General features: G+C 32.7%; 1 protein-coding gene across 3 annotated transcripts; it reads left to right on the top strand.

Moving 5' to 3' along the window:
• The first annotated feature begins 369 nt into the window (after nucleotides 1-369).
• On the top strand, nucleotides 370-11288 carry LOC145058676 (receptor-like protein EIX2). Of its 3 annotated transcripts, XM_079006583.1 has the most exons (3): nucleotides 370-666; nucleotides 2497-2621; nucleotides 8511-11288. In XM_079006583.1, exon 3 carries the CDS (start codon nucleotides 8539-8541, stop codon nucleotides 11164-11166), a length of 2628 nt encoding a protein of 875 aa, XP_078862709.1. In that variant the 5' UTR covers nucleotides 370-666; nucleotides 2497-2621; nucleotides 8511-8538; the 3' UTR covers nucleotides 11167-11288. The 3 variants fall into 3 exon arrangements, with proteins under 3 accessions (XP_078862709.1, XP_078862710.1, XP_078862708.1); XM_079006584.1 differs by lacking the exon at nucleotides 2497-2621; XM_079006582.1 differs by lacking the exons at nucleotides 370-666; nucleotides 2497-2621 and having other exon boundaries at nucleotides 6912-11288.
• The last annotated feature ends 1065 nt before the right edge of the window (nucleotides 11289-12353 follow it).

Raw genomic sequence — 12353 nt, 5'->3', positions numbered from 1 at the left:
AACCCATTTTGGACATTGATATCCACAATCACAGCTATACCTTACACTATGACAAGCTGATCAATTTGCATTTCATAGACTTCGGTTTCCCACAAAAGAAGATGATTCCGTTTTCCGTCCTCCTTGTACAACTTAGGGTTGTCGGGATCCATCTTAACAAATCAACTAATTGAATTAGAGGTAACCCGGTAAATTACTTGATCTTCTATTTTTCTATTAAAAAACACATAATTTTTTTTTTCATAAGTATGATCAAAGTTCGGGATTTTTTTTCTTTTTAATATCCTTTATAAATTTAGCAATTTAGTGTATATTGGATTTTGAGAAAATGATAAAAGTCATTATTATACTTGCATGAAAAAAACTTTTCTTTTACCATTCTAGACCAAATTCCCAATTCTAAGGTCACAAACAGGTTGCACTTGTATGACTGGACAAGCTTTGTTTATCGCGCTCGTATCATCGTACATCAGAAATTATCTTATTTTGAAACACTATTTGTAATTATGCTCGCAAAATCGAGATAAGATCGTGAGATCTATGTGCCATCCAATACACCATTTTTCCTCTAGAATCAAAATCAGTCAACGAGGGTTCGAAATCAGAGCATCGTAGCAGAGCAACCACGCACACATCATTGTCACCTCCTCACACATCATTGCCTAGGTGATCTCCTACTTCTGTATTCTTGCATCATTTTGGGTATTGTTCATGTGCATCTAATCTATTGTTAGATTAGGAGACAAACTTGTGAGTTTATATTATTTTGCAAAACCTGCAAATTCAGGGCTTTGCCATGGAAAAGGCTATTGATTTTTACTGGTCGATGGGTTTTATTTCTCAGTTATGAATTTAACATAAATGTAAAAATGGAGCATGATCTGATCTTTATCTGATCTTTTCTTCTAGCTACCTTATGAGCATTGTTCTGTTGGTTGATTGTGCCTACATTGTTAAGCTAATGTTTGTGTACACTAACATTCTCCATATCAAACCCAGCAATAAACAAAAGGATCTAGCTGCACAAGTAGGTGCAAGATAATATTACCTAGATTGCTGTTGAATTATAGTTGTTGATGATATCTTTCAAAGTTAGCTTTTAGAAAAGGTAAATGCTAAAATCACCGGGGGTTAAGTTGATCGATTGTTTTGGATGAGAGAAAATGTATTCGGCTTCTCATTAACACCATAATCTACTATACTTTGTGATAATTTGTATTGTGACTTTGATGATAATACATTTGGTCAAATGCAAAAGGGTTACATGTAAGAAATAGCAACGTACATTCATTAATCTTTTTGTTATAGCAATATTGTACTTTCATTTATTCTCTATTAAGACATTTTAGTATTGTGTTGATGTCTATATGAACAGGCCCATGAGGGTTTATATAGTCTCCATGAAGATGAATGATTCTAAATGGGTGGAACACACAATGCTTAATTTCCATGAAATTAGAACCTAAAACTAGAAGACAAATTAAAGATGAAGAGTTATTATACACTGCCCCAAATTAGACGTTCAAAGACTTGCAAGTCTTGGCAATTTGAATTTATTATCAAGATCTTTTCCAAACTTGTGATATTTTCAAAGATACATCACTTTTAAAAAAGTGATGTGATGAGAATTGTTAAAAGTGGGCTCCACAACAAGTAATTCTTGGTCTGTGTTAGAAGGCCCAAACATGCTCCTGGGCCCATGAGGGTGGCCTCAAATTGGTGGCCACTTATATGAGGCATACACAATTTCCATCAATACTTATTTTCCATAAAATTAGAACAAGACTATAAGAAAAATCATAGATGCAGAATTGGAATTAATGGCCCCAAATTATACGTTCAAAGACTTATAAGTCTTGGGAATTTGTCTTTATTGTAGATATCTTTTCTCATCTTGTGATATTTTGCAATTTGTATTTTTTATAAAAAAAATTGAAAGTATGAACTGGAGAAGCTATGTAGTTTAATTGATGGATAGGCTAATTACTAATTACTTAATGTGTTCTTCTAACAGTTATCATAGAGAGTAAAATGAAAGTTTTATTGGATATACTTTCATGTATTTTTTTTAAAAAAAAAAATTAATTCATGTACAAAGAAAATTATCTATCATATTGTAATGAGCATCTCAATTAAGGTTTAGTAATTAAAACATCATTATACTTTCACGGTTTTTTACATTCAATACATGAGAAAAAATAAATTTTCATATAATAATACTCATATCAGTTAAGAACTAGTTATCTACATACCTCTATGAAGCAGAATCTAAGTTGATCATTTCAATAATTATTATTAATAATTTGTATCCGGTTTAACGCCTTCTTTTTTTTGTTGGAAAAAGTATTATCCTGGATGTCTTTAAATGACCAACATACCCCTTGTATTACATCAAGAGGTAGCAAACTATGAAGTAGGATACTATAATAATTAATACATCAATATTTTGTCTTTCTGATTAATATTAATAACATGATTTTCTTAAATTTTGCAAAGTGCTAAAGGTGAATGGAGTGGAGCTTCAGAAGCTACAGATTGTTGATCAGAAAACACAGTGGTAGAATTGGAGTCTTTAATATGTGATTTTTGATTGACAGAAGTTTAATTTAGGTAAACAGAAGGTAAGAATTGCTGCAAAATAAAACTGCTTCTGTATGTGTATCTTATGTTTATTTTCAATTAAAATAAAACGTCTTTGGTCCCTGAGTATAGCTGAAATTTTCAGTTTTGGTCCTTATATGAGGTTCTTGAAACGTTTTGGTCCATGTTTCAGTTAAAATGACTATATTTGGTCCCTGATCGAGTATAGCTGATATTAATTATAGTCATTTTATTTGGAATATGGACAAAAAACGTTGCAAAAGTTGTGGTATTAATTATCATCCTAATGTATAAACTTGGTTTCATTCATATAAGTTGACGATTTAGTTGATGCAACTGAGAAAACTTCATTTCATAGCCATGATCAGATTGTTAGGCCCAAATAATATCATTACTGTTTTGATTGGTAGATTTGTATTTGACTGAAAGATTTCATTAGTTTTGCATTTGGGGATTTATATCATATACCAAACAATATCATATCAGAAGATGGGAAAACATATCTACTATAATAAAGACAAATTGCCAAGACTTGCAAGTCCTTGAAGTTTAATCTGCATGTGAATGATGGTTAACGCAGAAAAAAGGACCATGGCTGTAATAAACGAGAGCCACAAGGATGGGCTTTGTAATAAAATAAAAGATGGACCAAAGTAGCTTATTATGCCAAACCCTAAGGACTATTCATGTAATTTTGTCTATTAATTGTATACTCCGCTTCGGTGCTTCCTCTGTTTCCCGCCTATAGACCGCCTCCTAGCTGCCTAATTTTAGTGGAAAGTTCCGTTTGTCATCTCTGTCTCAAAATTCTTTTGATTTTGATTCCATGAATTGATAAAAAGGTGACGCAGCATATATCGGATCCTGCCCTACTGGTTTGGCGACTTTTCTCTAGGACGAAGGTTGGGTACACTTTTTCTTTTCACATATTGAAGTGAATGATGAGAACAAGAAATGAATGAAAGATGTTTCCACTCAGCTCACTCCAGCTCTCAAAACCGCTCACTCCCCTAAGCTTTCTCTGGTTTCTTCCTACTCTCTGTCAGCTTCAATTACGCTTTTGCAAACCGAAGTAATCCGCTTTGCATTGTGTGAGCTCTATGGATCTAAGGTTGAAAAGGTATGTTTCTTTCTCTCATTTTTACTAATTTTGGTGTTTTCAATTTTTCTATTTGAGCCTGAACAGGCTCGATTTTTCTACTAATTTAGACACCCATTTTAAGTTGATCTCTATTGCACACCAACTGTTTGATGTTATGCCTTGGTGAAATCCCTCTGGAGTTTTGTATTTATGATGTAATTGATATGCTAGCATCGACAAACCATTACCTTATTTCCTTTACCAAAGCAGAAACTCTTGCTTCTTGCTATGGGGAATCTATTTAACTAGTGCTCAGTGTTTGTATCCCCATACATGATATGAATAATTACCTGTTGACCTGTTGCCTTGCTCAAGTATACACAGGGAGAATGAATATTCATCATGAGTTGAAGTTTTCTCCCTTTGTGGAATAGATCTATGTTGATCTAATTTAGTTAAAACTTAGGAATATGGAAGACTTGTACAAATCTGAATTCTGTGTATACTAAGTTACAAACAGGGCCTTACTTTTTTATGTGTTTTAACTAATGTAATAATTACTTTTTCCTATTTCTGAAGGTTAATATCAGGTTTGGAACAAGGGTGTATGATCTGATTGTAGAAAGTGGTGATGTTGTTGATGTTAATGTATCTGAGTTGACTGCAATATTACAGTTTAGTAGTAGGAAATTGGGCTTTGATGCAGAGTGGGCTGCTTCCATTTGTACTATGATTGATATTTCTGTATACTTTTTCTCTATCTCTTCCATGACATTTCCTTATATAAGAGTATTATTATATAGTTCATCATTTAACATTTGAACTTTTTCAACCAACAAAAACATATCGAGTTTGTGTTGCAACCGTAGATGTTTTTGTTTTCCTTAAACGATTTTTATAAAATTGTTGGGGTTTTTGGTTTGTTATGGTATTAAAAAATAAAAAAGCATTTATGTCTCATGGCCATATCTTTCACTTCTTTAGAATTCTGATTCATGTGGCATCTTTAACCCCTATGCTTATGATTTGTACATAACATCTCACTGCAGTTTGGGTTTTATCAGACACGTACAACTGCTGTAATAAGGTATGTAATTTGTATCAATAACATTTTTTCCCATACAAAACAATTACATATAATAGATTATTATTTTCTTATATAATGATATTTTTACAAAAAATCAATTTCAATATCATTATAAAATAGCGTAAATTAAAAGAAAATCCTAACACAATCAAATGAAAGTAAGATGTTATCATACACAAAGAAAAGTAAAAGCAAGTTGCTATTTCATGCATTTTTTGGGTAAAATGCAAGAAATATCGACCTACTTTTATTGTTTTTTATCAGAACGTTCTACTGTACAGTTTTTTATTAAAACAATTTACTTAATTATTGCATCCTATTTTCATTTCTTCCTACTTTAGCATTGTACTTTTGAAAAGTCTACCTGATTATAGCAATCTCATTTATGTAGAAAGCAATTATCACTTTCCATATAAATGAGTAGATTTTTCAAAGTTGAATGTCTTAATAAGAAAGTTGAAAGTAGAATGTTATAGAAAATTTCAAAGTACAATGCCTTAAAAGAAAACCAATGAAAGTGCATTGCTGTAACAATTGGCTAAATTTAGGAATGTGATGTATGTAAAGTGAAAAAAACAAAAGGTGATTGTATTTAGGTGATGTCCTTAATTACTTGTGGAATATGGTTATTAGATGGCAAAATCTGATCAGGACTTTTCTATCTTATCCCATTAGAGGTGGTTCTTCTAAGGGCAAAAAAGTAAATAGCTCAAAAACGCATATGCTTCTTTCATAGAAATTTAAATGATCGGGAAGCAGAGAATATCACATATTATCGTGGCAATATGTGATGTTGTTTCCTACTTTTGTATACCCAGATTCTTTACCCATATTTATCATGAGATGAGGTACACCCTGGATAGAAATTTTTAAAACTTTCATCATATTTCAAAAAGGAAACAAAATCATAATAGCCTTGTAATGTATATTAATGGGATAAAGTCATAAAATATCAACATACTCTGCAATTTGTCTCATTTAGGTAACACTTCCTTGTGAAACCATTAGACAAATCATTTTTATTTCATTTGACATGTTTTCAAATTCCAAAAGGATTTTTTTTCCTCATTAAAGTAAAAATTTCAATGGCATATATAGAAGAGATAAAAGTAGGATGCAATTGTACAGCTATACTAACAAATAAATGGCAGCACATTGCTTTTTCTTGCATTTAATCTGTTTTGGGCTAAATGCTATAAATCTCAATTTACTTATGTTTGTTTGTTTATTCTAGCATTCATTTTTAGTTTATGCTTTTTTTTTATAGTGCATCTTTCTTTAATTTATAGTGTTTGTTATAGCATCCTACTTTAGTTTATAATATTTACAACATTTTACTGTCAGTTTTTTACATATTTTTCTGAAAAAAATATGTAATAAGTTTTGGGAGTTAATCTTGGAAATCGGATGGTTGATTTATCCTCTTTAATTCCTTTAAAAGGACAACTTCAATAGACAATATTGTACTTTCATTTATTCTGTATTAAAACATTTTAGTGTTGGAGTGATGCCTATATGAACAGATCCATGAGGGTTTATGTAGCCTCAAATTAGTGGCCTATTTGTGTGGAACGCACATTACTTAATTTCCATGAAATTAGAACCTAAAACTAAAAGACAAATTAAAGATGAAGAATTATAATAAACTGCCCCAAATTAGACGTTCAAAGACTTGCAAGTCATGGGAATTTGTGTTTATTATCAAAATCTTTTCCAAACTTGTGACATTTTTAAAGACATAAAAAGGTGATGTGATCAGAATTATTAAAAATGGGCTCCACAAAAGGTAATTCCTGGTATGTGTTAGAAGGTCCAAACATGCCCCTGGGCCCATGATGGTTTATATAGTCTCTATCAAGATAAAATGATTCTAAATGGGTGGCCACTTGTGTGGGTCATACAATATTTAATTTCCATGAAATTTGAATAAAAAAACAACAAGAAAAGAAAATGAAAAATGAAGAATTGGAATTAATTGGCCCAAGTTAGACGTTCAAAGACTTAAAAGTCTTGGCAATTTGTATTTATTATAGATGTGTTTTCCATCTTGTGATATTTTGCAATTTGTATTTATTATCTTTGTCTTTTTCTCATCTCCTGATAATTTTTTGGTGTGTCCTATTTTTCATACAAAATTGAAAGTATGGCTGTTTAAAAAAAGATTTAGCTGTTTTAATCAAATTTGGAACTTTGTTAAGAAATTATGAACTGGAGAAGCTATGTAGTTTAGTTGATGGCTAGGCTAATTACTAATTATTTAATGTGTTCTTCTAACAGGTATCATAGAGAGTAAAATGACAGTTTTATTGAGTATACTTTCATGTATTTTGAAATTTAATACATGTACAGAGAAAATTATCTATCATATCACAATGAGCATCTCAATTAAGGTTTAATTATAGATGTACATACAAGAAGCACAATATAACTTAATCACCTTAATAATTAAAAAATCATTAAACTTTCACAATTTTTTACATTCAATACACGAACTAAGATAAATTTTCATATACTAATACTCATTAATCAGTTAAGAACTAGTTATAGACAAACCTATATGAAGCAGAATCTAAGTTGATCATTTCAATAACTGTTATTAGTATTTTGTATCCGGTTTAACAGTTTCTTTTTTTGGATGTCTTCAAATGACCAACATACCCCTTGTATTACATCAAGAGGTAGCAAATTATGAAAGTAGGATACTATAATAATTAATAAACAAACCAATGAAAGTACATTGCTATTTCTTGCATTTAACTCTTACATAGTTTAGGAAGCTTGGTTGTTCTTATCAACTGCAAAAAAATGATGATTTGTCTATAATCAAAAGCCAAATAAGATGGTTTAAAGTCATTTATATACCTTTTTTATCACTGAATATTTTGTCTTTCAGATTAATATTAATAACATGATTTTCTTAAGTTATTGGTCAGAAAACACAGTTGCAGAATTGGAGTCTTTAATATGTGATTTTTGTTGCAAAAGCAAACTTCTGTATGTGTGTCTTGTGTTTATTTTTTAGTACAATAAAACGTTTTTGGTCCCTGAGTATAGCTGAAATTTTCAGTTTTGGTCCTTATTTGAGGTTCTTGTAATGTTTTGGTCCTTGATCGACTATAGCTGGTAGTAATTATAGTCATTTTATTTGGAACAGGGACAAAAAACGTTGCAAAAATTGTATTAATCATCATCCTAACGTGTTTTAAATCGAATTATTACTAACATAGTGTTAACTTAATATCAATTTTAACAATGGAAAAGACCATGATTAATCGGTAATGGATAAACTTGGTTTCATTCATATAAGTTCACGATTTAGTTGATGCAACTGACAAAACTTCATTTCATAGCCATGATCAGATTGTTAGCCCCAAATAATATCATTACTGTTTTGATTGGTAGATTCGTATTTGACTGAAAGATTTCATTAGTTTTGCATTTGGGGATTTATATCATATACCAAACAATATCATATCAGAAGATGGGAAAAGATATGTACTATAATAAAGACAAATTGCCAAGACTTGCAAGTCCTTGAAGTTTAATTTGGGGCAATTAATTCCACCCAAGACTTAGAATCATTTATCTTGAGTTCTTGACAGTCGAGACTATATAAACCCTCATGGGGGCTGTTCATATAAGAATCAATACGAAAACCAAAAAAATCAGCAAGATTTTGATTTACATAATGAATCCTTGTGTTTTTATTATTTTGTCACTTCTCTTGACTACAACTGGCAGCCAATTGGTAGCAGCAGGAGGAAATGATATGAAAAAGAAGTGTTTGGATAAGGAGAGAGATGCTCTGCTTCTTATCAAAGCTCCCCTACAAGACCCCCATGGTACTCTCTCTACATGGACAGCTGACGACCATGACTGCTGCAATTGGAGTGGAGTCACGTGCAGCAAACAAACAGGTCATGTCACAGGGCTTGATATGCGTTTCTATGGTCTTGGAGGTGAGATAAGCCATTCACTGCTTAACTTAACCTACTTGAATCATCTTGATCTTTCTTTGAATTATTTCCATGGAACCATTCCCACCATCATTGGTTCTTTGACCGAGTTAAGGTACCTTGACCTTGGCTGGAATCATTTTAATGGAACAATTCCTCCAGAGTTTGGAAACCTCACCAACTTGCAGCACCTTCATCTTAATTCTGTTGGAAGGTGTAGAGTTGAAAAGGTAGAGTGGTTGTCTCATCTCTCTCATTTGCAGTCCCTGAGAATGGGTGGGATTTCCCTAGCCAAACAAAATCACTGGGTAGATGTCATTCTGAGTCTCCGGAAACTCTCATATTTATCTTTAGAGGGATGTGAGCTGTCACAGGTCATGTATCCATATTCTTCTTCATTTCTCAACTCTTCTTCTTCTTCTTTATCCATTCATACCCTTTCTCTACAAGACAACAATCTAACCTCATCCATGTATCGTTGGTTGTTCCCATTAACCAGCAATAAGCTTCGTGTTCTTTTGCTCTCTGGCAACATGTTAGATGGGATACCCAAATATCTTGGTAACCTCTGTACTCTGAAAACTTTATCCTTCTATAACAACTCTGCTGCTGTCAAATTTCCTGATTTTCTCAACAACTTGTCTGGATGCACATCCCTTTCATTACAATCATTGTCTGCTACAAGAAGCCAATTTACAGGTTCATTTTCCAATGAGATCCAAAACTTTTCATCCCTGATGTATTTGTACCTAACTGATAATCACTTAAATGGAAGTATAAGTGAGAAACTGTGGGGACTACCCAGACTTAAATTGCTTGACATTTCTTTTAATAATCTTAGAGTTCCTTCCACATATCACTTGTCAAACATCTCTTATGTTAAATATCTTGATCTGAGCTCTTGCAAGCGGCTAGGGCCTCGCTTCCCCAAATGGATTATTCAGACACTTAAAAATCTTACCTTTCTTGATCTTTCCAATACTGGAATTTCGGACACAAGTCCTCTAGAGTTTTGGGACAGCTGGCCTTCTCAATTAGAATATCTGAATCTCTCTTCCAACAACATTAGCGGGAAAGTACCAGATTTATTATCGAATTTTGCCTATGATTCAGTGATAGATTTGAGTTCCAACAGCTTTCATGGTCCGATACTGAATGTCTCTTCCACTTTGACATCATTAAATCTTTCCAGAAACAAATTCTCTGGAGGAATATCATTTATATGCCAATTTGTTGATGGGTTCTTATCATTTCTCGACCTCTCTCATAACTCATTAAGCGGACAACTCCCAGACTGTTTGTGGCATTTCAAAGAGCTAAAAGTTCTTAATCTCGAACACAACAATCTCTTTGGAAGGCTTCCTCCCTCTATTGGATCTTTGATGCAACTCAATGCGTTGTATTTATACAAGAACAACTTCTCTGGAGAATTGCCTCTGTCTTTAAAAAATTGCACAAGTTTAATCTCTTTGAATCTGGGGGCCAACAAGTTTTCTGGTAAAGTGCCTGTCTGGATTGGTGAAAACTTATCAAGGTTGTATGTTCTTATCCTAAGATCAAACAACTTCTTTGGAACCATACCCTTACAGTCATGCCATTTAGCTAATCTTCAAGTTCTGGACTTGTCGATGAACAATCTCCATGGAACTATCCCTTCATGTTTGAGTAATCTTACAAACATGGTTCAACAAGGAGGATTCTCACAAGGTGAATTTTCCTATGGAACTGCGAGAAGTGATAGTGTAAACACACAAGGTATATATGCCGACCATGCGACTATTGAGTGGCAAGGAGATGAACGTGAATTCTTTAGCACTCTGAAATTGTTGAAGAGCATTGACCTGTCAAGCAACAACTTAACAGGACAAATCCCATACGAAATTACCAATCTTCATGACTTGGTTTCCCTAAACTTGTCAAAGAACGCTCTATCTGGAGAGATTCCACAGAAAATTAGTGAGATGATAAATCTTGAGATTTTGGATTTATCCCGAAATAATTTCTCAGGGAGGATACCATCAAGCATGTCTAATATGAGCTTCCTGAATTACATAGACGTGTCTTACAATAACTTGTCTGGGAGAATCCCATCTTGCACTCAACTCCAGTCCTTTCCACCTTCAAGATACAATGGAAACGCGCGTCTATGCGGACTTCCCCTTACCAAAAGTTGTCCTGGAGATGAAGAATCAAAAGCACCACCTCTTATTGGTAAAAGCGAGGGTGATGAGGAAGACACAGATGATGATGAACTCTGGGGATGGTTTTATATTGGTGGGGGCATGGGTTTTGCTACTGGATTTTGGATAGCATGTGGAGCTTTACTTCTCAACCACCGAGGGAGACGTGCATTTTTTCACTTTTTTGATAGCTTCAAAGATTGGGTTTATGTGAAGGTGATTGTGTTTGTTTCAAGTTTGCAAAAGGCTCGACAGACTTAGTATGTCATCTACTTTTTCTTTTTTCATTTCATATTTTCCTGTATGCAATATGTAATTTGGCTGGGGTTTTTAAGTCTCCCATATCAATATATTTGCCACCAACACCATGGGTGGCCTTTTTCCCTGCTTTGTATGAAATAAGATATCCTAAAAAATTCATATATTCGTAGCATATAAAAGCACAATGAAAATTAGAGGTGCACTAAAAAATCAGAAACCAAACCGGACCGATGTGGAAAAAAACAGTTTGATACAAATCAATTTCGTTTGAAATGAACCAATGGTTTAGTAATGGTGTAACGGAGAATCCATTAGATGTCATACTTTGGTGGCAATTTCACTTTGTAATGGAATACACGATTACTATCAGTTTTTTTTTGCATTAGTGGTTAAAAAATGAATGAGCAACCGAAAATTAACCCCCCCCCTCAAAAAAAAAAAAAAAAAGGTTATAAATGGTAATCAAAAAGTTTGTGGTTTCTATTATTGAGTTTGTCTGTTGTATCGTACCACATGGCCCCCGGATCACCATGACCATAGAAGAACAAGTATCTCAAAATCAAAATGAGGAGACCGGTTTAACATATTTTTTTTTTCTTTTTAAGATTGTTAACTTGTCTAGTATTTAACTTGTGTTATTTATCATCTATATAAGGGATAATGTCACTATTTAGCCACATTATTGGCATTTTGATATTAGTCGTAATCTAATGTGTTTTCAGGGCAAAAACGATGTATGTTTTAACTAGATAAATCCTTATAAATATGATGTGGCGTCAACATGACATCCTTCTGGTAAATTTTTGTGCACATTACATTCATCAATACAACCACCACCATCATATAGCACCATGAGTTTGTTAGGATTTTGTGTTACATAAACAAAAAATTATGCATAATATGAAAGCTTTCATGGATTATGAAATCATATAGACAACATTGATGAAGGTGATGTTGGTAAAGGAAATAGTTATTTGATTTATTTTTTCATAATATCAGTTTTAAGTTTTCAATAAATAAAAATATACATATAAATTATTGTTTTATATTAAACTAAATTTCAAGTTTAATCAAATAAGATTTAAATAAAAAATAAAGTCCACATGAACGTCATATTAGCACCACATGGTTAGGATCAAATATGCAAAAAAATTAACTATAACATGTTTCCAATTGCTCCACTTTTG

Source organism: Lactuca serriola, chromosome 6 (genome assembly GCF_051521515.1).
Source record: "Lactuca serriola cultivar US96UC23 chromosome 6, Lser_US96UC23_V15, whole genome shotgun sequence".
NCBI classification, from domain to species: Eukaryota; Viridiplantae; Streptophyta; class Magnoliopsida; order Asterales; family Asteraceae; genus Lactuca; species Lactuca serriola.
The sequence above is the reverse complement of the archived record's forward strand: the minus strand, read 5'-3'. Positions and strand labels throughout refer to the sequence as shown.

Excerpts from the sequence above, each read along its gene's own strand:
- LOC145058676 (XM_079006582.1), top strand. The coding sequence starts at position 8,392 with ATGGGGGCTGTTCATATAAGAATCAATACGAAAACCAAAAAAATCAGC.